Below are 26,956 nucleotides of genomic sequence, written 5' to 3'. Positions count from 1 at the left end.
TTGATGTGCCATCCTGGAGGAGCTGGATTGCCTGTGCAACATCTGTAGGTGTCGCCTCATGCTACCAGCAGTGACACTGACACTAGATATGAGAATGCTAACCACTGTACCACTCTTCCTTCGTTGACGTTAAAGTGTGGCTCTTCTGGCTTATTTAGAAAGCATTGTTTCCAGTTTCATGAGAGCATTTACAAGAGGATCTACAGAGAACAAGGCATGGCCCAAAAATATGATGTTCATTTTGCAAAAAAAATGTCAGTTTTCATTATAGCCTCTATAGATTAGCTCTGGCGAGGTGTCTGGTAGAGTTAGATGCGAAATGTTGAAAGCCTGCACTCCACAAAACTACTGCTCGGTGTGGACGTGTCACATGTACTCACCAACTACAAATAAACATGTGAAAATGTAAACTAACACTCCGCTTTACCTTGCACTCATGCAAGGAATGTCAGTTGCCTACTCGACTCTCACATCTTTCTGCTTCTCGTGCTATGCCAAGAGAGTCTCTTCCTACTGCCCCTGTGACTGCTGGGTAATATGCAGATCAGATGAAGGGGAAAACTATGATTGGACATGCAGCCACCAGGGAATTTGTGACTGGCTGAGTGTCCACTACAGGGGAGTGACTGGTATTTATAGATGTTGCTCATCAGAACACTGAAACCAGACCTTGTGGTTATTCTTGTACACACACACACACACTCAAAAACACAGACAATCGCAAAGCAGCATACAAGGACAAAGAGTTCTAACTAAATGAAAAATTTAATCTTGTATTTCCAGATACCTGGGTGACAGCAACTTGAAAACTTCAAACAGGTTCCATTATCACCTTTGTCCATGTATCTGGCCCCTCCCTCTCTAATTCACACACACACACACACACACACACACACACACACACACACACACACACACACACACATCCCACCTAAAAACATAAAGCTGCCAGTCATTCTTTACATTCATGCCCACATGAGCTGGACATTCAGAGGATATCTAAACCCTGGCAACAACACAAACACACACATACATGCCATTATTTGGTGGGCAGGTGGGCAGTGTGGAGGGTTCATACATAGAAAGTGGATATAGTTACGCTATAAACACTTGTAATAAATCACGTTTTTGCAAAGGTGTGTTAGCGTTAGTGTGACAGCTCTATTAACCCGTGAGCACTGAAGCAAACTTTAAAGGAGGTTATGTTAACCTAAGTAAAGACCTTTTTAAAAGTGGAACTGCTGCTGTGATTGTGCACTCTATCAACTGTTTCTGGACCAAAGAATTAACTAAAGAACGGTTGGTTAGATTTTAAAGTTGAGCTTCAAGTATTGTTAAGATGAACATCTGTCTTTGGTGGCTGAATGAATTCTCACGGGCGGTGACTTTCTTCTGTTGCGTCCTTCAGTGTGCAATTTCCACTTGAGTGAGTGAGACCTTGAATTTCCGTGAATATACTCGGGTTGTCTCTAGAGGACGAGCACAATCTGTGATTAACCAGGCACAGTTTTCTCTGTGGTCATTCGAGCTCACACCTTGTATGATTTTATATTTAAAAATTTTTAAAAAACATATTAAATGGACTGTCAGTTCATTTAGTAGTTCTTTTGGAGCTTTAAATTACTGCAATAGAATATGATTGAAAGCAATGAGCGCAACAGCAACTGAATGAACAGTGAAACTGTTTTCTCAACTACAGTTTCCAAAATGAACTTTTCAGCTTAGGCTAATACGTCAAGAATGGAGAAAAAGAAGAAAAACATCTGTAATTTCATGACAAAAGGGGAAGTTTCATCTGCTGAGGAAGGTCATGTAACATGATCAAAAGCTCCAGAACACTTTATAAATGTGGGCCTGTTTTGTCAACGTACAAGCCCTTTCATGTCTATATGTCGACAATGTCAGATTTCACCTGACTGAACATATAAAGGTCTTTGATTCTGAGGGACTGAGATCGCATTGAAGTTTTGTAATCTCTGATCTGACATCATCCACTAAAACATAACAAATAATAACATCAAAGGACGTGATGTAGTACGGCACTGCGAGTGATGATTTTTCACTTGGTAATGTCAGAGTGTTTCATTTCTGGGTGCAGGCTGTAGGGCTAAATAAATTAAAGCTTCTCAGTCCACCAGATACTTACAATATCCACACCGAGTCCCTCCCTCGAACACGAAGCCATTTGGCACAGCACCGTAGCGACGTAACGCCGACAACTTCCAGTGGCCAACGATGACGGGAGGGAGGCCTCTGGTGAGGACCAGCAAGTTGTTGCACAGGTGGAGTGACGCAGGACCGCTTTCCAGTTTGGTACCTGGTTCAACGTTGACGCTAAACCTGTGGACTGGCAGGGAGAAGAAAGACAGACATTTGAAAAGAGCGTTTCATGGCCATGCAATCATGATGGCTTCGAATCACTTAGGCTGCAGACAACTAAAGTGCCACTGATCGTGCAGCACATCCATCACGTAACAAATGAGGTGGAGCATAAAAACACACACGTGCATAAACACATATGCACCACGTAACTGATGACTGTGGCAATAATGATTGAGCAGTTTTTTAAGCCTGGCAGGCTGCAATTTGTCATTGCCCAGTTTGTGCAGATGGCCCCAGTGCGGTGCCAAGGACTGCCTCTCCCTCTCAAAGCCATGTACTGCACAGTGCCACATACAGAGTACAAGCATGGGAGTGAAAGAGCCAAGTAAATGATAGGAATTATCCTTCACCGTGTAGGTGACTAAGCACGAAATAAATCATCTAAAAATCTATAAAAAAACACTTTCAAAGAAACATTATGTAAAGACGTAATAGATCAAGCTCACTTTGTCGCCCTGAGCGAAGAGCTAGAGCAACAAGCAGGCTTTGAGGCTTTGAGAGGAGCTAAATACTCCAATGATGAAATAATGTGAAACAGAAGGGAGCTTTACAGGCAAAAGCAAAATAATAAAAATAATAATTTTAAAAAACTGGCAGCTTAAACAGCAGTGTAAATTGAGGGGAGATAGTTTCCAGAAAACAAAAGTGCTCAGTTTTATTGAGTGATGTTAACCCAAAATATTTCTAAGATTTAATCTTAATACTTAGACTGGCAAAAAAAATAATGCTCTGTGACATTACAACCTAAAAGGCAAATCAAGAACCGGCCATTTGTGGATTTCAAAGGTAGATAACACTGTGTGACTTCTACGTAGTGGTGGAGGATCAGAATGCTTGTGGATAATAACATTAAGGAACAAGATGGACATTTGTAAATATCCTGAAGGTGATATTTTAGGAGGAGGAGGATGAATTGCATGGTCAGAGAAATGTTTAGAAATATAAGCAGTGATAGGACCAGCTGGTGCTGCTCAAAAGAAATATCAGTTCATCTCACAGCATGGCTGTTCAAAATTAGACCCGAGCTTCAATAAGTTATTAATATTGGTGATGGTTAATAAGACTAGTTTAGGAGAAACATTGAACAGGATCAGAGTGTTTCTGAAAGTTCTCAGCGGGACGATTTTAGGCCAACTACTGAGATATAACTGAGAGTTTTAAATAATAGATTAAACACTCGTATTTATGGCTGTTTGAAATGTTCGGCTGGAATAGTTTTTGTTTTCCTTTTAAACTGTACCGGTGATATATTTCTATCATTGCTTTACTTTTCAATATCCCTTATAATGAGGAAATTGGGATGTATTTACACAAGTTTACACACAGAGGATCACTTTCAAAGTTTACTGTTTGCAGTGTGAGAAATTCAATTCAATTCAGTAGATAAGTAAGAATACAATGCTCTAAATTTTTAAAAAGGAGTATTTGAACAGTGAATAATGACAATAAGTCAATTAAGTCTGTAGAATCTGCTGAAATTTCTGCCTCTCCACACATTTTTTATTAAAAGTAAGCTTCTGGTCAGATCAACAGAGATCAAGGAAAATACTCTTATGAGCAGTCATGAGACAATAACTACAACTACTAGAGCTACTATTCTACTTAGAGAATGCTACACCTACACAAGGCCAAACCACTGACCTTCTCCCAAGCTGTAGCGGATGCGGGCATCCCAGGCCAGCAGGGTGTCCCGGTTGTTGAACCCAAGGACCAGCATGTGTGCCAAGCAAAGGATGGAGAGGGTGTAGGACACGCCATCGTATCCGAGCCCTGGCTCCACGCCACAGATCCCCTGAAGAAGCAGAGTAAACCAAAGGTAGAGTTTGCGTTTTACTACTGATATGCTCCTTAGAAATTGAATGGAGATGGAACAGATCTAGTCTGGAGTAACTCAGGTCAGATAGATGAAATTCTGACATCAGGTGTAATACTTTTCTAGCTTTTTGGTGACATGACACCAAAGCTCAAAAAGATTTGTAATATCAACGAGTGAGATCTCGATTCAGAGAAAACAGCTTGTTTATTTTACAAGAGCGTGTGTAAACCTCCGGTTCATTTGGTGTCAGTTTACTGATGAGATCACATTGTTTCTACAAAAGAGTTCATTCAGATACTGATGATGTGCACTTTGAAGTTGCTTTTATTTTTTAATATATAGAGGATAAATAAGTATGAGTCATCCCTATTGGGTATTTTCAGAAAGTGCCCCTATTCATCTTTAGTTCCCTTTTGACTATTTGAGCAGCTTACTCCAAAACCCACTTTACCCTTATCTATCCATGTGGCATTTACATTATAGTACCTAGAAGAGACAGCAGTCTCCTAAAAGCTGTAGCTTAGAAAGACTTATTTATGTGAAGGAGAACTACTAAAGAGCTGCTACCAGTACAGAGCACCTGCACTTGAGATCAGAGACAGCCAGGCTTTGTTCTGCTGCTTAACTTACCTCCAGTGTTACATTCAGCCTCTCCTTGTGGCCGCTGCCCTTCTCCTTCCCTTTCTTCTTATACACCAGCAAGGACAGGCAGTCTGACCACGTGCGGAGAAAAACATTACAGGCCGACAGAGTCAAAAGTACATTTCGTGTTTAATAGCAGAATAATACAAGTGTCACTTGTTGTAATCCCTGCTGCATGCCTGCTGTCTACTATGGCACAGCTGTCATAACAAACCCTAAAACAATGAATTGATCCAGCTTATAATGAAAGCGAGCCACAAGCTCACACAGGTTTTGACACACACAAGCACAGTCACAGGGTACAGAGCAGAGTTGCCCATTATTCCCACCACTCTTGCCATTTTTTTCTTCCAGGGACAGAGCAGCAGCGCACTGGGCCATATGTTTTTGTATGCTCAGAGGATCTATGTCTGTCTCCACAGCATCTCAAATTAATCTCTGTTTAGATTTCAAGACATGCGCCCCCAGTCATGGCAAGCTACAGAGAAGACAATGCACTGTGACAGTTTATGATTTTGACTGGGAGGTTTTCAAATTATTAACCCTAATTCGAACTGGCACCAAAAGTCCCCCTCCAGGATTTAATATCCAGACTCAATTTTTTTCTGATCAATTACAGAAAATACCTTCACTCGATCGATTGACCTGATGCATTGCACAATGTCCGCACGTGTTTACGCGGATACGTTGCGTTACGCGCTCAGTGGCGCACAGCCAAGAGACCAACTGACAAGTTGGTATCAGTTTAAGTGGAGGAAAATCAAAGAGTTTAGTGCATCGTTACACGAATCAATCAACAGATCGTAGTGTCACCGTGGAAATGTTAAAATCTGGGTGGGAATTAAGTGAAGCCAAAAAAGACACGAACCTGCGACCGGAGAGGGCTTCCGAAGAACGACCCACCGAGTCTTCCACTGTGAAGAAGTTTGGAAAGAAGTAAATCACAAAGGAGATTCCTGTATTTGGCCTAGAGGCATGGGAGCACATTTAAAGTGAAAAATGAGACGCAAATATGTGGAATTAACCTTTTTTCCATCTCTAAACTTGACTTGTCCCTCCGCGACAACTGTGTCCGTCATCTTCTGTCATGGTTTCGAGCAGCTGAGTGTGCGTGTGTGTGTGCGTGCGTACAGGGGCTCACTTTTCAAAATAGCCTTTGGAGTCCGGGCCCCCGCCGGCAGACTGCACCCTGCCTCCTGCGCCATCAGACCACCGAGGCAGTGAGAGACACGGCCTCCTCCGTCGTCGCCCTCTGTTAGTCCAGTTGTTCCTCTGCATCAAGTATTGTTTACAGTGGAGTTCATTCGATTAAAAGCACAGTCTGCGCACCTTTCACTTAACTCTCCCTCAGTCCGGTATCAGACAGGGATTAGTGTTGCCTCGACGCTAATCTGTAGAGCCTAAACCCTAACTGAGAAAATCCAAAATTAATCCATAAGGCTTTCTGGAGAATAATGCCAATTAAAAGACATTAAATGCTCAAATAGTTTCAAATCTGAAAACAAAATACTCTAAATTAATTATTATAGCGCCATTATTCCTGGAATAAAGGTGTTTGTGGGGGGTGGGGGTGTCTATGGGGCGCCGTTTGTTAAGTGAAACATGCTGAAATTAACAGCAACATTTTCCATATTTAGCTCAAAACCTTACAAAAACATGTTTTTTCAAGTCATTTTTTAACGACATATAATATATATCGACAATATAATATTTGTAACTTTTCATATTTAAAACACAATTTTAAATGTTAAGAACATGTTTTTGTAAGGTTTTGAGCTAAATGTGGAAAATTGTTGCCGTTAATTTCAGCATGTTTCACTTTACAAACTGCAGGTTTTACGGGGTTCACTCTTTTCTTAGAGCAGCATGCTCTGTCTGGTATTCAGTCTTCTTCCACTGCTATTGACCTCTGAGGATCAATGATGCTATTTGCCCGGCTAACAACAGGTGAACCACACTGCTGGTGCCAGAACAACAACTTACATTTATTTATCCTTAGGCATCCTAATTGCCTCCTCCGAGGAGGCCGTGTTGTTGTTGTTGTTGTTGTTGTTGTTGTGTTTAGTTTTTTGGTAGTTTGCCTGCATCCGTGCCTGTCATCATCTGTCTGTAAACACTATAGCTCGAAAAGTTTTGAATGAACTCTGAAGTGGGGTCATGTTAATACTTCGTTACAGTTTGGCTTACATCCACCAAGGTCAACTTACTGATTGGTCGAAAAATTGGCAAAAAGTTTTATAACTCAGAAGCTAAGATTCTTACAGGTGTGTATTGTCATCATATTGTGGCTTACCAAAAGTACCTTTTTACAGTATGTCAAATTTGACCTCTAACCTCTCCTTTGGTATCAAAAGACTGATTTAAAGGTCAAAGAATTAATAATAATATTTTTTTAAACAAACTATAAACTGTGTTTATTACTGCCACTGATTGTATTGAAAACTGAGTAAAAGGAATAATATAGTCTCATGTTACTGATGTTACTAAATCTCATGTTACTTTGGACCTCAAAGAAGAGGTCAAACTTTTATCTTTTATCTTTATCACTATTCTCAGTGTTGTACTGCCTTTGTTTGTATCAGCAGCATTTAGGAAATTATACTGGGTATATTTTAGTATGCATCTAAATTTAGCACATTTAACACCTGACCCCATTTACATATTACACATGTGCATTTCTCTCATGTTCACCCCAAAATGCATTATTTTTACTGTACTGTACATTTCTTAAAGAGTGTTTAAAAAGAATAAAAAACTAAAGTAATATATATAAAACACAATACTATTCCCTTTATAACTGCCTTGGTGGAGACTTGTTCTCTCTGAGAGCTTTTTGTGATGTTAGGGTTTTCTCTTTTTTTATTTTTTTTAATGGCACCCAATTTATTTATTTTTTAAATTATACACATGAACACGATCACTCACCGTGGTTAGTTTGTCATCTGTAAAGTTTTTTTTTCTCTGGAGCTCTAGAGGAGCTTGGTGAAGTCTGAATAAATAATTGGATGATGTTATCTAAAGCTGCATTGTAGGAAATGTAGTCTGAAATGTTTGCAGACTGTGACTCACTGGGGACTAAAAATCAGAATACATTTCAACATGTGCCGCCCTTCAGCCCTATCATGAGTTTTCTTTAGATAGCATCAAAGAAATCAGGAAATCATCACATTAGCCAAACTTTCACTTTAGAAGGTCGACTTTTAAACTTTACGAAACAGCATATTTCTGACGCTTGAATAACTATTGTTGTTGGAACTGATTCATTGCTCAGCTTTATCATTTATGTCTTATTTTTGTACATACGATTGTGAAATTATCATACTAATGTTTAAAAGAAGATTTTTTGTCTATTGTTGATTTTTTGTTTGTTTATTATCTTGTTATTCATCTGTCCTGTTGGAAAGATCCCAAAATCCTGATTATAAAAAAGAAAGCCGTTTTTCAGCTCTTTATCAAACCAAAGTTTAGCTAGCAAAATATTATGTGGCAACACAGTAAATGGATGTAGCCACTATAGAGGCTCACAATGGTTTGTTAACTTCCATTTGTATTTGGACCTGTGCCATCAGTTTTTATTTATTTTTATTTTTTTAGGAGATGCAGTGAGCAAGTGGTTCTGACTAAGAGGCAAGGACACTGCAGTTCATATCATGAGGTAGCCTGGAGGACACTCTGCCTTAATTCTCTATTTATCTCTATTTGGAACCCCAATTTCAAGTTATTGTGTAACTAACTGTGTAAAATGTAAATAAAAACAGAATACAATGATCTGCAAATCTCCTAAATCATTTTTTTTCCACAGCAGAGCATTAAATCATTAAACTGAGAAAAAGTACAATTGTAAGAAACTCAGGTCTGTAAAGTATCAGTGCTCTTTTCATCAAATTCAAAATGAGCTAATATTTTCTGACTATAAATATAAATAAATATTGATATATTTTTATCTTCTACTGTGAATAAAATATGGGTTTATGAATCAAATCAAAAAAAGTGTTTGAGGCCATAAATTCAGCGAGCTATAGGATCATTTTCTGTTACATACATTATATACAACTGGGCTTCTTTTGCATCCCCCTGCTGGCCGTTAGAAAGAATGCAAATGTAAGACACATCTGCACTGGTTTCTCTTTTTAGACGCAGAAGCTAAATCCATCTTTTAAACACAGTCTGTTTGGCATAATAGCTAAATTATGACCACTGCCATTAGTAAGTGTCATCTAGAGCCTGTAGGGTGACATTAGTATCAATGTTCAGCCCATGTAGCTGTTAAGGATTCATACTTTTTTGTACTGCACACAGAGATAATCATATATTAATGAGTCAGCAATAATTTTAAATTGCAACTTCTTTATATTCTACAATGCATTGTCATTAAAACGATCAAAAGCTTTATGTGAATACTTGTAATCAAACCACAACCAAAAGCTGCCAGTGGAAAAAATATTGGCATTTGATATGTGGGAAAAAAGTGTGAAATAAGTATTTGTGCTTTAGTACATCGGCAGTGTGAGCATATAGCCACCGCTGTGCTGTAAATGCTGTGTATGAGCACACAGTATGGAATTGGGACACAGCTTTGATTAATCTCAGGCTGCCATCCACTAATAGCAGCCCTCAGTAGGGAGGTCTGAGAGCAGCTGCACAGTTGTTGACACTGGGCCCTTAGCCTCCACTTTCAAACTGAGACAATATTTCAGCTGCTGTAGAGAACATCCGCATGGTGTGAGTCACGGACAATGACCGCAGCCCAGACAGTCTGTGAACCAGCCAAACGCTGGGCTCCTTAAACAAAAGTTGCTTTCAGTTTGCTCCGGTCGATCTGCCCTTTGCCCTCACTGTGCTCCACCTGTCTCTTGGCTTTGTACATGGAGGGCAGCTCTGAAGTCTGGTACACTGCTGACCTCATCCTGCTGCCTCGGCACCGCAGCTCTAAAGCCACACCTTCCCATTTCCTGTCTAGCTCTGAACCATGATGGCCTCGCAGGTCAAGGGACCCTCTGCAGGTTGGCCTGGCGTCTTCTGCGTCACAGCTGTGCTCAATTTTGTCCAAATCCAAGGCTCGTTTTGGAGTTATGTGGTTAGAACGAGAGGAAGGCGATTTGGATTTGCGGCGTGAACGAAGAGGTGGTCTCGGTGGAGGTGGAAGAGGAGGTGATGGAGCGATGGGTGGGTTGGAAGTTGTCCTTCTGTTGGGCATTTTAAAATCCCCTCCACCTCTTTCCCTTCCTCTTCCCCTATGTCTGTCTTTACCTGAGGAGGAAGAGGCTGCTTTTAAAAGACAAATGGATAGAGGGAGAGATGGAGGAGAAATGGCCAAGCACTCAATGCCACTGCAAACACCCCACATGCAGGAAACACTCAGAGGAAACTCAAAATGCCATGAATTTCTTGAAAAGAGTGTGCAGCAGAGAGAAGGCGAGAGAGATAGAGAGAGCTGGGAGGCAATAGGAAACAAAGTGAATGTGACAGATATTCCCATGCTGGCTGTTGGCTATGACATCATGGGAAAGATGGTTAGATGGCAAATACTCTGTGTGCATCTGTGCGAGTGTAAAGACCCCGACTTTAATGCGGGCTGCTGCCATCTACTGGCCACAAGAAGGAGGGACACACGTTCTCATTTGTTAAAGGTTGAGTTGAATTTGATGAGTCGAACTTTGTGTTTAGCACCAGTTAGCAAAAAAAGAATATCTAAAGACAAGCATGGGAAGTTTAAAAACTTGCTTTTGAGTCTTTCAGGATTCATTTTACAAGAAAAGCAGGCTGCAGTGGTCCAGTAGTTCATCTCTTTGCAACTCCACACCACCCCTTGACTTTTTTTAAGTTAAATTACTTGAAGCATTTGATCAAGCTTCAAACATCAGCCGAAGAAACTTTTTTCACGTTGTACTCAAGAGTTTGCCGACACAGCTGATTTCACTTATTGCCTGATTAGACCCGTTCTCAGTCCCATGTGATTCATGTGACAGCCCACTCCCTCTGCTGTCAGCTTCTCTGTACTTGTTAGGGAGAAACTGCACCTTTGCCATTTTACTCCTATATGCAGCTGTGATGTATAATTCTCAAGAGCGCTGGCTGAATTAAACCTGAATAGAGTCTAATCAGTGAGAGTGACTGAAAATACCTGTGTGAAAGGCCTTGATTGATTGTGGGCTGTTTTGAATATTCCACTGAATTACTTATTAATACCGTAATAAAGCAAATACATGAAACACTTTAGGACTCGGGAGCTCTGTAACTAGGACCAAGACCTGCATTAATATAGCGGAGTCCTTGTTGTCCCAGCTCTATTTAAAAAAAAGGGGGTTTACTTGTTTTTCTCTCTTCATCTCGCTGCCAGTCTAGATTTATTTACTTTTATTTAAACTGAAAATCCCACTGAGATCCAGTTTCCCTTACAGGGGAGACCTGACCAAGGTAGCAGCCATACAAACTCAACAAATGCAACAAAAACAACATAAAATGAAGGTTTTGCAACATAATATAGAACAAAAACACTACTGGGACTCTGAGAAAAATGTCCGTGTGTCCTTCAGCGTGTTCCTTAAGATGCTTTTAAATTCAGGCCTAGATATCAGTATGTTTAAGATGATTATATTCATTTGAGAAGCACAATGAGGAGCAAATATTTTTAGCATATGGACATGGACCCAGCATGAGCCATTGAATTTAAACCCATTATTCATATACCAGCTTCTGTAACCAAACATTTCCCAGTTAGCGTGACAAAAGAGGACTCACCAGGTCCTGTGCTATGAAAACAAGAATTACACCCACAGATTGGTTTGCTCAGAGAACTAGATTATCCCCATGTTCACAGACACAGATGCTTGTTTTTATCCCTTTTATCAATGTCTACTCTATCAGCAGAGGCCTCTGGTAACTACTTTAGAAAACCAGAACTCCTCTGCCTCATACGTCTCACTTGGACGGTAACTTGATTTAGAGTGGGCATAAAGTGAAACAGGCAATTGCAGTTCATCTCTCTGTTTCAATATAGACATGTTTTTCTAAATGATCATGACCGGTTAAATAAAAATCAGTCTGTGTGTGCCTGTATGTCTGTGTCTATATGTCAGGTTGGGTGTCAGGCGCCACCTCTCTGGGGACATCTCAGGCCCTCCAAGGTTTGGAGGCCTATCTCCCCCTACCACCACTTCCCCTGCCAGTGGCGGACCCCCTCAGACATCGGTGCGTTGGTGGTTCTTTGTGTCCGGGGATGGGCGTCCAGGTACACACCGGCTCACTCCTTGGCGGCCGCTTATCGGGGCCTGGAGCCTGGGGCTCGCTCGGGTCACTTCGGAGGTGGGGTGCCCCCGGCCTCTCGGCCTGGGGCTCGGTCACTCAGGCGCAGCTGGCTGCCGGCGGAGCTCACGGGCGCGTCACTGCAACTCCCCCTGGCTTCTGCTCCGCGGCTGCTGAGTGAGCCCTCATCTGGGACTCTCCTCAGCTCTTTCCGGGACAGTGGCGCCGCTGCCCCTCTGTTGGTCTTCCTTGGTCTCTTGTGTTCTGGGGGCCTCTGGATGTCTGGAGTTTTGATCTCCTCCACACCTGCTTCACGCCCTGGAGGACGGGGCTGTGGCCCCCCCACACCCTCTAGCAGATTATTACATGAAGGAACCTTTTAAAAAAAACAAAAAACAAGCGCGTCCATGCTCACAGGTGTACACACGGGTGATCACACCCACAAACTACACCCTTTTTGGCTCCTACCTCAAAGCACACTGTGTTCTGTTGATCTTATGTGCTGCACAATAATGTTTAACATTTAGTATTTACTGTCATATTCCCATATATCATTGTGATGTTGTTTATTCTATTACTCTTGTTCTCTTCTGCTTGCTTTCTTTTTTCTTTCTCAGCAGGTGATCCAGGTGATTGATATATGCATTTTTTTTTGCCCGTTCTGTTGGTTTTTGTCTTTTGCCCTTCTCCCCCGTCCCTCTTCTCAGCTGTTTCTCTTTCCCTCTTTCTTTCTCCCCTTCTTTCCCCCAGTCAAGTCTGTCCCGTATTCAGTAAGTGAAAATAAAATAAACAATAAAAGGTGAATCAAATGGACCATTACGGCAAGGCTGGGATGGTCAGTTTGGTAAAGTAAATCCGTTGGGCATCTTTCTTTGCCTTTAGACAACAATTCTGATGGCAAAAGAGCCAAACGGGACAGGCCAAAAATAAATAAATAAATAAATAAATAAATAAATAAATAAATAAAAAAAAAATAAAAATCAGTCTCTGCTGTCGTCACATGTTAACCCCGGAGGAAACGCAAACACAGCGAACAACAATGAAGAATTATTCTAACGATAACCACGACAGAATAAGATCCTCATGTGATGTGAGAGATGCACAGATATAGACGATCTTTCTAAGTAAGCGCATGCATGTGTGAAGTGTGTAAAATGAGCATCGGTGTATGTGTGTGTGTGTGTGTGTGTGTGTGTGTGTGTGTGTGTGTGTGTGTACGAGGAAGAAACAGGACCTGGTTTTGTTTGGTGACTACCAAATAGCCCAGCATGATAAAGCTTGCTTAACAAGGCATTGAGCAGAGGGGAACCCATGCATAGCTAATAACCCAGTCCTCCAAAAATCCTTTGTACCCCAAAACAAAAGCCCTGTCCTTTTACACACACACACACACACACACACACACACACACACACACACACACACACACACACACACACACACACACGGCAACAGAGAGAGGAGAGGAATATCAAGTACGATAGGAGAGAAATTATACAGATGGAGCGAAGTAGACAGAGGTCAACTAAAGGATCTGTTGTATTTTCTTAGCTGTAATAGAAAAGAATTTGAATAGAGTAGCTGTCAGCGATTTCATGAATTCAAAAACTTTAAGTCTAATGACCTGAAATACAAACAGAACTTTTTTCCTGGGCGTGGAAGAAGTGCTCAGATCTTTCACTAAAGTTAAACTATTAATTCAACTATATAAAACACTAGTAAAAGACTAATTACAAAATTAAAATATGCTATCATTAAATGTTTCTTAACTGTGAAAATAAAGCCTTTACGTCACATATTAGTTCTCATGTCAGATTTAAACAAACTCAAAAGGTTGCTTGAGTTATAACACTATTTTGATGGCATTCCCAAAAATTCCCTCTTCCGGGATTTTTTTTTTAACACTGTCCCAATTTTTGTGCCTTCTAGCTGGAAAACCTCAGAGGCGCACACTCGAAATACATCCAACAAATCGGATATTATTGAAACTCTGAGAAAAGAAAGGAGGTCGCTCACGTAAGAGTTCAACACAGAGTTTAACCTCTAAAACATTTATTTGATCTATTTACAGACAGTACAGTTCGCTGAACAGAACAGAGGAGAATTGATTCTTATTGTGACACAACTGAAGAAACAGTATTGCAATTCAACAATGACTACAGCAATATGGTGGCTTCACAAAGTAGACTATATACAAATTAATACTTTTAACTGATAGAAGGTAATTTTGAAGAGGAGGAGAGATGAAGTGATATACTCTCGATGATACAGAAGCCATATTAAAACCTTCGGCAGTTTTTACGGTTTTGACTCATTTGTACAATTCTACTTTCTACCACAGCCTCTGCACAGAAGCGACAGCTTATCGATCTGTTGACGGAACATGAAATGACGAAGAAGAAGAGTGAATTGTTCTACCACAGAAGCTTCTGGATCGTTTGGTCAGAATGCAAGACTGGATGCACGAGCACTCGCGTCCTGTTTTTATTTTCTGTGAGAAATGCCTGAGGTGAGAGAATAGGTGTGGAAACCCAGAAGTTGCTGTGCTTTAAAGAGAGTCTGAGTAAATGTTACTTCTGCATACTCTACCCATAATGAGATCAAGCCTGCTGCATGCTCAAAAGCTTGTAATAAGTTCAAATATCACATGGCTCACTTGTAAATCTGAAATGTGCTGCAGCTGGATCTGAATGTGGAACACTTACTGACTCTTAATAGATATGAACTGTTTTCTGGAAAGATGGCAGTCACAGTGGCTGCTTGAAAAGTTAAAGAGAAGAAGTGAGAGTAAAATTATTTTTTTTTAAAAATGTGGAGAGTCTTGTTTATAATTGGCTAAAGTGCATTGTTAGAATCTGTACATTGAGGGGCTAGAGGATGAAGTCTGGCACCGGCTATAACCATTTCATCCTCAACCTGCCCTCAAGTTTTTGTCTCCAGAAAGAAATCCACAGCAAGTCTGCTCAAAAGTTCACACAGATGCACACCATGCAGACAAAGTTCTAGGGAGAAGTTCTGTTCAAGCTTAATGCATCCGTTCTTCCTCACTTTGTGTGCCTGACATATTTTATCTTAGATCTGTTGTTGACTCACAGTGGATTGCTGGACGCAAAGTAGGGATGTAGCACACACAGCACTTAATCAAGTCAACGTATTTACTTTGACTAAATGAACTAATTGTTGATCTATGCTATATTTTGTTTATATTAGTTGTGTGCATTTTTACACAGATCTGAGCGAAAATGCTGTGATGTGTAATAAATTGTAGAAAGTGATCTTTATAACTGAAAGTCACTGGATTATTTGGTTAAATGGGAGGAGGAGCTCTAGATGCATTTTGGACTGTTCAACAACAGACAAACAGCGGTCAAGTTCATACTGACTCCGGCAGGACTCCAGTTCCGCTTACAGTCAGGTGGAAAGAAAAAAAAAGGAGGTGAAACTTTAAAGTTTAAAGAGTTCACACTGGGGGTGTACCTGAGCTAGGCCGACCATCCTGTGCTTGTGATTTGGGACGGGGGTGGGGTTTGCTGGGAAGGGAAGAGGGAGTGACGTAGTTGAGGCTGGGGCTGTTAATGTCCCCCTCGCCCACTAGAGTCAGATCGGAAAGAGTGTCCTCCTCCAGCATCTGGACTGATTCTCCCCTGCCAGAGTCCTGGAGGAGACCTCGCTGGGCTCCCTGACTTGGATGGATGGGGGAGACTGTGCCAGGAAATAGAGGAGGTGGTCTGCTTCTCTCCCCTCTTCCACTCTCAGTGCCCATTCCAGAGTCCAAGCTCTGGGACTGATGGCTTGCATTAAGCAAGTGGGTGCCGCCTACTCCTCCTCCCCTGTCGCCTCCATTTGCCTTATTGCCCCGGTGACCGCTCCGAGGGAAGCTGCCGTTGTTGGAGTGATGAGAATTAGGGGTGGAGCAACTTGGTTCAAGGTTGTGGGGAGCAGGTGGAGTCTGGTTTGTTGCCACTGGTGACAGGCGCAGAAAGTCTGGGAGCTGCAGGTCGTTTTTGTTTAGCAGGCCTCGCTGGTCGTCTGCTCGGTTGCTCTGAGCTTTGGATATGAGGTCGAAGAACTCTGCAGGAACACACGCACACACAGAGCACAGCGCGCATACACACACAAATACGTGAAAGTGTGTACAAGTGTTTTCATTTACACAAATTTATAACCCATGTAACATCTTTAAAAAATACAGTAAACACTTTCATTTTCATTCAGTAAACATGCAGCATTGTGTGTTAATCAATTAGACAGGTCAAAGCTACATTCAGTATAAGCAGAGGTGACTGTGCTACATATAGTTAGCTTTGAAAGCATTTGGTGCTTCTGTAATATCGCAGACAGGCAAAAGGGTTAATGTAATCACAGCCACACAGCTACAGAAACAAAGGAGAGAGATAGAGGGAGGTTGTTCAGTCTTTACCTTCAGCTTCGTCTATATTAATCTTTTTCTGCTTTCTTTTCTCCGGAGCCTTATGGAGAGAGAGAGAGTGGTTGGGCAAGGGCTGGCTGCTTGTGTCAAGGCTGGGCCCAGCCCTGCCGTTTTCCCCTTGGGGATGGGCTGAACCGGCTTTCCCTGAAGGCCTGTCCTCCCCCTGGGAGCCACAAGGAGAGCGGAGCAGGGCATTAGAGCCCTGATGAATCATTGTGGAAGTATGGGAAACAGTAATGACAACAAGTGGGGACCAGTACTACTGATGGTGAGGAGGGTGACAAGTTGTAAATAAGATGTGTGATCAAAAGGTTTCAAAACTCTGGCTATAAAAAGCAAAAATCCGAGTTGTCTCTGTGTAAAGTGCTGCAACACTTCCAGCACTTCTGGTAGATTTAAATCACTCCTAAAAATTTCCCTTCTGAGTACTCGCATCTGGCTTTCTCCAACGTGCACTGGATTTTGTCAGGATTTGACATGTTTGTCTAGAATAGAGAACAAAGCTGACAGGCACCACATTTTAGGTTTTTCCATCCAAAGTTCTCCTTTTAACACCTCAGGATATTGCAGCAGAGCATGGATGGCCTGACCCTGGGGGACACAATTTATACACCATAAACTACTGGATGTGACACAATGAGGAGCATGCTCCTTTTTGTGCTTCTGACCGAATTCTTCAGGGTTACTGCGGGTCTGGAAAATACTCGATGGTCTGTGGGTCGGAGCCAGAGTCTGGCATTACCTGACATGGTTGTTTGACACAGAAGTTGAGTTTTGATTTCCATTTTTGTCCGAGCTCCATGGTGATACTGTCAGCAGGCACTTGCAAGGGGTCAGAAGGGAACTTCTAGGGAGAGATCTAAAAGTAGCAGAAGAACTGCAAGTAGTGCAGCGCTTTACAACGAGCTACCCTCGAATTTGTGTTAAAAATCTTTTTTTGCTTAATATTTTTAGAGTTCTGGTTCCTTGTAAAAACAATTTAATGGGCAGTGATTGACACGAGTTTCACTGATTTGGGGTGTTTGAAAAACAATTAAATGGGATCAAATCATCGGCTGTTTTGCGATAAAGAATCAATGACAGGTACTGGAAAAACTTCAGACATATGCAGTTGATCAAAGACAGCTGAGATGTTCCATTCAGACAGCCATAATGTCCATTGTGTGCACTAAGCATCATCAACGTGTAGGCTAACAGTAGCATACACCACAACACAAGAGGGACCAACTATCAACTACTTAAAGCTGCACTACTAAAGATTGAAGAATCAATAAGGAAGGCGATGAATGACCACTTCAGCTGGTCATCAAACCCCACTAGCTTCAAGAAACCCAGACAGCAAGTTAAAGTTCTACTGCCACCACGAACTACAACCCTTCAAGTGCCCAGAGTGAGTTTTTGAGGTTCCGATACCCGGCAAAAGCTCTATGAACACGAGCTCACATTGCCCAGCGGGTGGGTTTGTTATGGAAAAAAAGAGAACCAGAAACCAGAGAGAAAAGTTGATGATGCATTCGGCCACAGGCAGACCACAGTAATGGAACATTAGGAACCCTGACAGTGTGACGAGGTTATCTGCCCCACAACAACAGTCCACATAGACACAGACACAGCCACATAATACACCTGCACATTTGTACCACATTGCAAACAGACATGGGTGATTGAAGACAGCAACAGAGACACTTAGTAGCGTGATATCATCAACCAGGCAGTGGAGACATTCGGTGGGTTATGGAACATTCCAGAGCAAGAAATTGGAAATAAGAAGCTGTAGGAGATCTTACTGTTGTTGATTGGTTTCTGCTTGTAGAAGCCGGGAGGTGACTCTTAGAGGGAGCTACTTTCTGTTTGTCTGCTGAACAACACCGGCGTACAGATACACATGCAAAAGGAATAAGAAATGAGACAGTTTTCACATTTGGTATTTACAGGAGAGTGTGTGTGTGTATGTGTTCCTCACCTTTTCCAGGAGAATGTTCTGCTACATCTAATACCACTCGAAGGCCGTCCAGGTTGGAAATAGGAAGACCTAAATCTAAAGGCTCGGACTCTCCACTCTGCATCACACAGACACAAATTCAATAAGAGTTTGATATCATTACCTACATGCCTTTCTGCAGTCTGAGGAGGAGTGACTTACAATGCGTGCCACCAAGTCAGAAAGGTGCAGGCCATATTTGGCCACAACAGGTCTCAGGACTTCAGTCACCGGCTTCGTAGGCTTCGCTTTCAGACCCACTGATCGGTTGATGGGAACCAAGTCCAGTCTAGATTAAAGGAATACAGAGTTACCATTCTGAAATAGCAACTTTAATGTAAACCAAGCTTTTAAAGTCAGAATGCGCCAATGTGGAACTGTTTTTGTACTGTACCTGAACAGGGTGCGCTTTTCTAGTCTGAGGTCCCGAGAGCACAGAGTCATACAGTCTTGGTCCAAAACAAGTGGCTGAGAAACAGAAAAATAAGCACATCAATCATTAAAGAAATCCGGCTAGTTGCATGGTCATAAAGGTTGACAGTTGTAGCTTCTTTAGGTAAAAATCGCCATGCTCACAACAAGCTAAAAAAAAGTACCTGACACGCTTTGAACATAGGAAGTTGATGTATGGTATTTCTAACATTTTGACAAATTGCTTCTTTGTTTGAGAGTGAATAAAAGTATTAAAGCTGTTCACCATGAATCCAAAACATTATCTTTAAATAGAGTAATATGCTAGTTTTATAAAGTGAGGATGAACTACTAGGCTGGAAGCTAATTAGTTTATCCTGAGCCCCATGTTAATTAAAAACAGACAAGAAAACCAAGCCAGACCTACTTTTGTTCGTTTGTGTCATGTGGAATTATTTTTGATTTGTATAGAAGCTTTGAAAAAAAGGATCTTTAAGACTGAACCATATCTAACAGAGTTTTACCTTCTCCCCTCCAACCAGGAAGAGGTCTATAGCTGCCAGGTTGATGCAGAGCTTCTCACAGATGCCCAACAGCAGGTCTCTGATGGACACACCTGCCCTCAGTGGCACAGAGCAACACGAGCCATCTGGCAATGTTATATTACACTGCCTGAAGGGGGCGCCACCTCCTCCTCGCTCTGCTGACACTGACAATGCACTACGAGAAATATCACCCTGGGAGAAGAAGAAAAAGGTGAAAAGTAAAAACTCTGATTAAAAAAAAAAGTTGTTATTTTAGTTTTAAAGGAGAAGCCGCTCCATGCTGATACGCATCTGATCATGTTTCTTTCCAGACTGACCTCATTCCTTCCCAACCCTGACGTCCCAAGCTCCAGGCTGGCTCCTGAAGACAGCGAACCCTGAGACTCACGGCGCCCATTGCTGCCAGCAAAGTCTAATAAAAAAACAAACCAAAAATATCATTAGTCGTGTCGAGAAAAAAACAGACACAATCATTTCAAACCTAAATTGACAGCAATAATCGAGCTTATGTAGAAAAGAGGGAAAAGACAAAATGAGTTTTATCTATATGTTTAATTTAGCAAGTTCTTTAGAATGTCAAATGCAAACAGCTTTTTGGGATCTGCACACAATCAGTTTTCGGTGACCTTTATGATGAAAAAGTAACTGTACGGCAACTGACATTTTCTAGAAATATGTTTTCCTTCCTGAAAACTCTTAATCTGCAGGAATTCAATGGAAAAAAAGAAAAAGACTGACTGTAGTTAAAGTCTGTCAGCTCTCGTTTCTTGGGCCCTTTGCCAAAACTCCTGTTTCGGGACCAAGAGAAAAACATCCCTTTCTTCCGATCTCCCGAATCATCTCCTCTGTCCTCATTTACAGATCGACCCGATTTGCTCTTTTTGTCCTCCTGTATGACACAAACAAAAACAAAGAAGAGCACAAACTGGTAAAAACATACAGAAGTACACAAATAATCAGAAAAAATAGTTCTTGTAATCCCATTACAGTACACAAAAGTGCAAATGCACAAGACAGCTGCTGATATTTTAGCCCACAAGTTATTTTTCTGACGTGCTCAAGATAGTTCACATTCCCTGGCCCACAATTTCTATCAATCCTTAATAACAAAAGGATCCCATTTGAATTTTACAATAAATGTGATCACAGTAGCCTCAACAAACTCCCGTGACCTTCTACGTCTATCAGGAGGGTCCAAACCACACTGTTTTTTAAAAAGTTAAGAACAAAGTTTTTGTTTCAAACTAAGCTCTGTTGCATTGCAGGGTAGAAAACTTTTTGTTGAATTACCTTCTTGGGTGTAGAGAGGTTGGAGCGGTCAGACCCAGTGGTGCTGTGTTTGGAGGTGGGGCTGCTTGGGATGTGGTAAGGATCAGGCAATGGTCTGCCCTCAACCTCTGCCAGCATACACTCCTGGTACAGCAGAGACTTGAGAAACCTTGTGTAACTGTCAAACTTCATCAGGTTGAAAATCTAAAGGAGTGAAGAGAAAGGAAAAGGTGATGAGTGATCAAAAGAAAAGAGCAAAGCAAAAACGAAAGAAGAACAAAAGATTGTGCCCACAAGCAAACACTACAGAATACGGAGAGAAAACAAGAGAGGAGGAGGATTGTAAAGGTTAAGAAACAGCAGCAAAAACTGACAGAAGGAAAGCAAAAAAAGACAAGAGGTTCAACACAACAAAAAATAATTAAACTAAAATAAGATTATATTATTAGATCTGCAAGTCTATAAACCTAATGAATATTTATTACTATTTTTCTGGATTATTTTTTTTGGATGAACAGATGAAGAGGAAATGATGTAAGTATGTATGTTAGTGTTTATATGTTCAATTCAGCATTTGTATGTAAGTCTGAACCTACATCTTTCCTAAACAGTACCATGAGATCCTGGAAAAGATGTGATGTGTGATGTGCAAAAGTACAGAGGGTGCTGGTAGGGATGCCCTCCTAGCCTTGTGACTTTTATCTTAGTCTGAACATCTGAGCTGAGCTGTAGAAATCGATAGCGCTTTTCAGCAAATTCAACCCCTTCAGAAAATACACATTTATGAAGCCATTCGCATCCAAGATACTAGACAGCAATAAAAGAGAAATACTTGACCTTTTGGGCACTCAACACTGTTGCCCATTTTCAATAAGAGTTTGTTTTTCATTCAGTTTTATAAGTAATGACACGTTCATCCTTCTGGGAAATGCTCTTTTCACTTTGTTCTGATGGGGAAGGTCAAGTCAGTGTCACTTAAGCCTTTCAAACGTTACTGCGTATCACCTTGAGGCTTCAATAAATAGTTTTTTCTCACTTAGTATACTACCTGTAGTTGCTGCTCCTTGAACATGTCGGGTTTGGGGGCATTGAGGATGTCATCAGCAAGCTGAGCTTGACTGTCAATGTTAACTGGTGTTGTAGCTTTACTGGACAGGAAGGTGTTGTAGATCTCCCTGGCTCGTTGAGAGAGCTGGAACAAAGGCCAGCAGAAATTGAGAGAGGTGATTAACACATAACTTCATCCCTCATTATTACTAAAAAAAATCCTGGATGGATGTGTGTCATTGGATAATAACACGCTACCTGTTTGTTGTCGTTCTCAGGGACATGGCTGAAGAATTCGCACGCTTGCCAGAACAGGATATTCTCTTCACTGAACTCTTTCTTTAGGAACTCCTTTAGCAAAGGAATAAAAATGGTAATGATTTAGAAAAGTTTGATCAGACAGAGATGCAGTCAGAAGACCCAAGTACCTACACAACAATAAAGCAGGTTTAGAGGTAGTGTAATTATCAACTTCTGATGTGCAGCCTGTCAGCAACTGGTTATCACCAAGGATAATTCATTTTGCTTTTAGATTTCAGAAAATGATTTGTGTGAGGCAGATTTAACAGCGATAGAAACCAAAACAATATACATATATATGTATAGACAATACATGCAACGCAGTATAATGCAGTATACAATATAAATGTGTCAGGTAATATGTTTGTACCTTTAACTTTTATTTCTGCAGAAACACGTTTAAAAAAAATCCAACCTTTAAATAATGCTTTAGCTGATCTTCTAGAATAAAAGGATTTTTAAGCTGGTCATTACAGTGCTGTAGAGTACATTTCAGTCTTTTGACAATATATGATACTGCTGACACACAAAAAACTACCCTGCACTTTTCAGTACACCATTAGAAAGAGTTGCTTAAAGTCATTTATCTGTCATGAGTATGCGCAGGCCAACACCAGCCAGACGTTGTTATAGTACCGAGAAGTAGCGGACCCCCACGGGGTCCTGCAGCAGTCTCTCAAAGCACACGGCCCAGCTGGCCACTCTCCTCTCAGTGTGGCGCCGGTGGCTCTGGACACTAGGCAGGCTGGCATTACTGTTGAGGCTGTTGTCACTGCTGCAGCCCTGCAGCTCCACGCTGTTCAGCTCTGTTCACACACACACACACACACACACACACACGCACGTCAAGTGAGTTGAGTTAATTATTATTATTGATGAAGTTCATTTTTTGATTTAATTTCTATTTTAATTACACAAGTGCATTGAAAGCAGCACAGCCTTAGGCTATATGGTCCAGATTATTCTAGTTATAATATAAAGTTCTTCTTTTTTTTTTTCTCAGCCTGTTTTCTTCTGATTGCTGGGGCTTTTGAGTACCTGAAGGCAGGCCTATCAGCAGCATGGAACTTACCAGGGAAACAGTGTCCCAGGAGACAGTCCAGTGAGACTTTCTCGTCCCACAGACATACCTGCTGTGGATTTCCATTGTTTTGTTTTTTGCTTTTTAACTCTCAGAGTGTTATTGAGCAAACTTTCATCAGTACAGTCACAACAAATCGGATACAAACTATGTGATTGATTATGGTACATCAGATTTTTTACTCCAGATGATTTGTTGTAAATGAACGTCCATTATAAGTCCCTTTAACCCAGTGTTTCATAAATAACCAAAACAATAAAATATAACTAGTTTGATACAGTGAAGGTCTAAGATCATATAAAACGACACTTTTACACTCAAATGTAAATTACCTCACAGCAAATATCAGGAAATTCATCACATGAACATTTTTTGTAATTTAGTTGATGACAAATGATGCAGTCATCTAAGATTCTGTATCATGTGATACTGCGATTTACAAAGTTCACATCAAAGTGAATTTCCATAGAAAAATAATTCATGAATACAATGAAAAAAATACGCACTTCCTCTTTTCCTAAGGTCAAATCTGCATGTAGCCACGCTTCACTTGTTATCTTTGTGTAACAATTATATTTCCTTATCCAGATCATATACTTGAAAAGAACCAAACTGGAATTGAAACATTACCTTTGTATCTTTAACAGTGGAAATACTATTGCTATGGTGCACACCCTTGGTTAAAGATAAGCTGTATCACTGTATTTCAACAGACCATTTACATAGATTTTTGCATTAACGCGTCATCATTCTGTTTATTTTTCCCACTGCTAGACCACAGTGCAGCCATGTCCCTAATGCTTAGACAAAATCAGGAGACAGAGAAAGAGTCACACTGAGAATAATCATAATGGAGCTTGAGGCCTGATGAACTGAAAGTGGGTTGCTAAGTTGAGATAAAACAAAACACAAGAACAGCCAGCGGGAAGACATCACCGGTCAGGTGCCCGAAACGACGCACATCCTGTAAATAAACTAAAAAGACCAGTATTGAGCCTACAGCTAAGGTCTTACATGACTTAAAACTTGGAAAGATACGAGGCTATTAACCGAAAGTCCATTGTGAATTCTGCTTCTGCACATTTTTCTTGCGTTTAATGTTATCAGTGACAGTGTTCACATAAAAGGTTATCTCTAATCAGTTTTTCCAAACCGCTTGGCTCATTCATTCGTCTTCAGTTCTCAGCGGCATAGTAAACAACTACAGGGGCTCCTCCTAACATTAACAGCAATCTCTCACTGTGACCGAGAGGCAAACATTTATCCATGTATTGTCTAAACCAAGTATCCTGTTCCATGTCACAGGAGCTGGAGTCTATAACAACACACAGCCAGGACTAATTATCAGTGTATCAGTGAGACAGGCTTATAATACAAAGTCATGGCACAAAAGAAACAACAGGCTTAAAACGACCAAAAAAAAAAAAAAAAAAAAGCCTCAGACACGATTTCTTGGAGGTTTTGTTATTTACTTGCTTTACATATATTTATTTCTTTACCTTGCATATTTTCCTCTGCAAATTAAAATCTTAAAAGAGAATCTTTCACATTATTCTCAGCCAGAGTTTTACTTGTCTGCAGACACAGCTAAAGGCAACACTTATACTTTTTCCTAGCTCCCATGAAGTCTCTGCAGTAGAGTCACAGCTGGCAGACATCTGGATCCACACACAGTCTTGGGTTCACCCTCTGATGATGACATTTATGTCATTTAGATCTAAGCAGATGCCTGTATCTCCCAGAAAGCAACTATAAATCATCCAAGCCAACAGACATACCAAACAGCAAGCTTGTAGTGATGGATGCAGACCTAAACTTAGAAAAACACATTAAGACAATAACAAAGTCAGCTTACTATCACCTCAAGAATATATCAAGGATAAAAGATCTGATGTCTCAACAGGACCTGGAAAAACTAGTCCATGCATTCATCTTTAGTAGGCTTGATTACTGTAACAGCATCTTTACAGGTCTACCTAAAAAATCAGTCAGACAACTACAGCTCATTCAGAACTCTGCTGCTCGAGTCCTCACTAAGACCAAAAAAGTGGACCACATCAGTCCAGCTCTGAGGTCCTTACACTGGCTGCCTGTCCGTCAGAGGATAGACTTTAAAGTTCTGATGCTGGCCTATAAAGCTCTGAATGGTTTAGGACCAAAATACATCAATGACCTCCTGACCCAGTATGAACCATCCAGATCCCTCAGGTCATCTGGATCCGGTCTTTTATCAGTTCCCAGAGTCAGAACCAGACACGGAGAAGCTGCATTCAGCTTTTATGCTCCTTATATCTGGAACAAACTCCCAGAAAGCCTCAGATCAGCTGAAACACTCAGTTTATTTAAATCCAGGTTGAAGACTCACCTGTTCTCAGCTGCATTTGAATAAAGCACCAAATCCACACTTTAAGCTTAAATTTCAAAACTTACATTTAACTACTGATTTTATCTACTGTTCTGATTTCATCTGTTTTGATTTTATATACTGTTGTTTGTTTGTTTGTTAATTAGTTAGTTAGTTTATTTGCTTGTTTTATTCAATTTTAAATCATGCTTTTTATTTGTTCTTGTTTCTAATGTCTCTGTAAAGCACTTTGAATCACCTTGTTGTTGAATTGTGCTATACAAATAAACTTGCCTTGCCTTGCCTTATCCCGATCAGCAACTCCATTTCATACACACACACACACACACACACACACACACACACACACACACACACACACACACACACACACACACACACACACACACACACACACACACACACAATTGCACTCCCTTATGGCAGCAGCCTCCCATAGCACTACACTGAGCACCACCACAGTGCAAACACTACATGACAGAGATCCCAAAGTGTTAACACTGCCTGTCAAGCCTCCGAGTCCCAGTTTGATCCATCACTGGCAGGCTGCACTTAAACAAGCCTAAACAAGCCTGATCCAAAAAGTTGGATCTTTACACACTAAGACCCCCAAAAATCTGTAGTGCCAGACACCACAGGAAAAAAAAACTCCCATCCTCTGTCTACACCAAGGCTTCAGAGATGTTTCAATGGCAAAATTTTAATGTTGTTACTAAAAGGCATTTTACAGTGACAATTATGATAAGCAGTGAGTGAGATGAGTAAAGTAAGATTTACAAAAGGAATTTCTTAGGATTCTGTCCAATAACAGAAATTTTAAAAAAAAAACTGACACAAAGTTTCTAACTCGGTATTCCACTGAAATTCCGTTTAATTTTCAATAGATGAGAAACAGCACAGCAAACACAAAGTGAACTGTAGGAAAACCACAACACTCAATCATTGCCCTACTCAGACTTTACAACATTAACAGCTGCTGTACAGACAGGTTAAACTCATTTATTATCCACCTGTCAACTGGTAGTTCCAAAACCATCTGTCTAACAAGCAATCTCCATCTTGTGGTATTTTTCTTTAACTTCCTTCACGGGCCTAAAAAAACCAAACTGAATTTTCAACATGAAAAACCTTCTGCTGTCCAACATGTTGGCTTCATTGCTTCCCTGTGAACAAAATCTGCATTTCCTTCAGTTGGAAAAACAAGTATTCAAAGCTCCAGCTATCTCCTCACCTGGGTAAAGCTGGTAGGAGCCTGTGTGGTGCCAGCGGGGCAAGTAGCGAATCCTAAGGGGTAACCAAGTCCCTCCATCCATAATCCCCCTATCGGGGCCCCTCATGAACTCCAACACAAGAGGGCTGAACGCATAGTCCAAGAAAGGGCCCACATACACACACTCACACACACTTTTACACCAAAAGAGAAACAGAGAGAAGGTGGGAAAT

The 26,956-nt window shown here is 41.0% G+C and overlaps 2 protein-coding genes across 14 annotated transcripts in view; both read right to left on the bottom strand.

Annotated features, from left to right (window-relative positions):
• Nucleotides 1-5,967, bottom strand: part of LOC146668689 (protein Dok-7-like) — a 30,323-nt gene extending 24,356 nt beyond the window's left edge. For all 5 annotated transcript variants that reach the window (XM_085410685.1, XM_085410687.1, XM_085410688.1 and 2 more), the window contains exons 1-5: nucleotides 5,866-5,967; nucleotides 5,709-5,754; nucleotides 4,829-4,911; nucleotides 4,024-4,174; nucleotides 2,147-2,347 (exon numbers count right to left, since the gene is read on the bottom strand). In XM_085410685.1, the coding sequence (XP_085266811.1) occupies nucleotides 2,147-2,347; nucleotides 4,024-4,174; nucleotides 4,829-4,911; nucleotides 5,709-5,754; nucleotides 5,866-5,919 (535 nt within the window). In that variant the 5' untranslated portion in view covers nucleotides 5,920-5,967. The remainder of the gene's footprint in view (nucleotides 1-2,146; nucleotides 2,348-4,023; nucleotides 4,175-4,828; nucleotides 4,912-5,708; nucleotides 5,755-5,865) is intronic.
• A 3,641-nt stretch (nucleotides 5,968-9,608) lies between these two features.
• The window catches only part of rgs12b (regulator of G protein signaling 12b), a 51,441-nt gene continuing 34,093 nt past the window's right edge, over nucleotides 9,609-26,956 (bottom strand). For 3 of the 9 annotated variants that reach the window (XM_085410676.1, XM_085410677.1, XM_085410678.1), the window contains exons 7-19: nucleotides 22,704-22,873; nucleotides 22,026-22,118; nucleotides 21,769-21,912; nucleotides 20,742-20,924; nucleotides 20,190-20,340; nucleotides 19,769-19,863; nucleotides 19,431-19,643; nucleotides 18,890-18,963; nucleotides 18,658-18,784; nucleotides 18,478-18,574; nucleotides 18,302-18,372; nucleotides 16,506-16,677; nucleotides 15,431-16,156 (exon numbers count right to left, since the gene is read on the bottom strand). In XM_085410676.1, the coding sequence (XP_085266802.1) occupies nucleotides 15,546-16,156; nucleotides 16,506-16,677; nucleotides 18,302-18,372; nucleotides 18,478-18,574; nucleotides 18,658-18,784; nucleotides 18,890-18,963; nucleotides 19,431-19,643; nucleotides 19,769-19,863; nucleotides 20,190-20,340; nucleotides 20,742-20,924; nucleotides 21,769-21,912; nucleotides 22,026-22,118; nucleotides 22,704-22,873 (2,201 nt within the window). In that variant the 3' untranslated portion in view covers nucleotides 15,431-15,545. Of the gene's footprint in view, nucleotides 10,067-15,430; nucleotides 16,157-16,505; nucleotides 16,678-18,301; nucleotides 18,373-18,477; nucleotides 18,575-18,657; nucleotides 18,785-18,889; nucleotides 18,964-19,430; nucleotides 19,644-19,768; nucleotides 19,864-20,189; nucleotides 20,341-20,741; nucleotides 20,925-21,768; nucleotides 21,913-22,025; nucleotides 22,119-22,703; nucleotides 22,874-26,956 lie in introns of those variants that run through there. The other 6 variants (XM_085410684.1, XM_085410680.1, XM_085410679.1 and 3 more) reach the window with 6 other exon arrangements.

Source organism: Rhamphochromis longiceps, linkage group LG6 (assembly GCF_057381845.1).
Source record: "Rhamphochromis longiceps isolate RC_006_pf linkage group LG6, R_longiceps_female_GT1.1, whole genome shotgun sequence".
Classification (NCBI taxonomy): domain Eukaryota; kingdom Metazoa; phylum Chordata; class Actinopteri; order Cichliformes; family Cichlidae; genus Rhamphochromis; species Rhamphochromis longiceps.
This window is presented reverse-complemented; position numbering and strand designations above follow the sequence as displayed.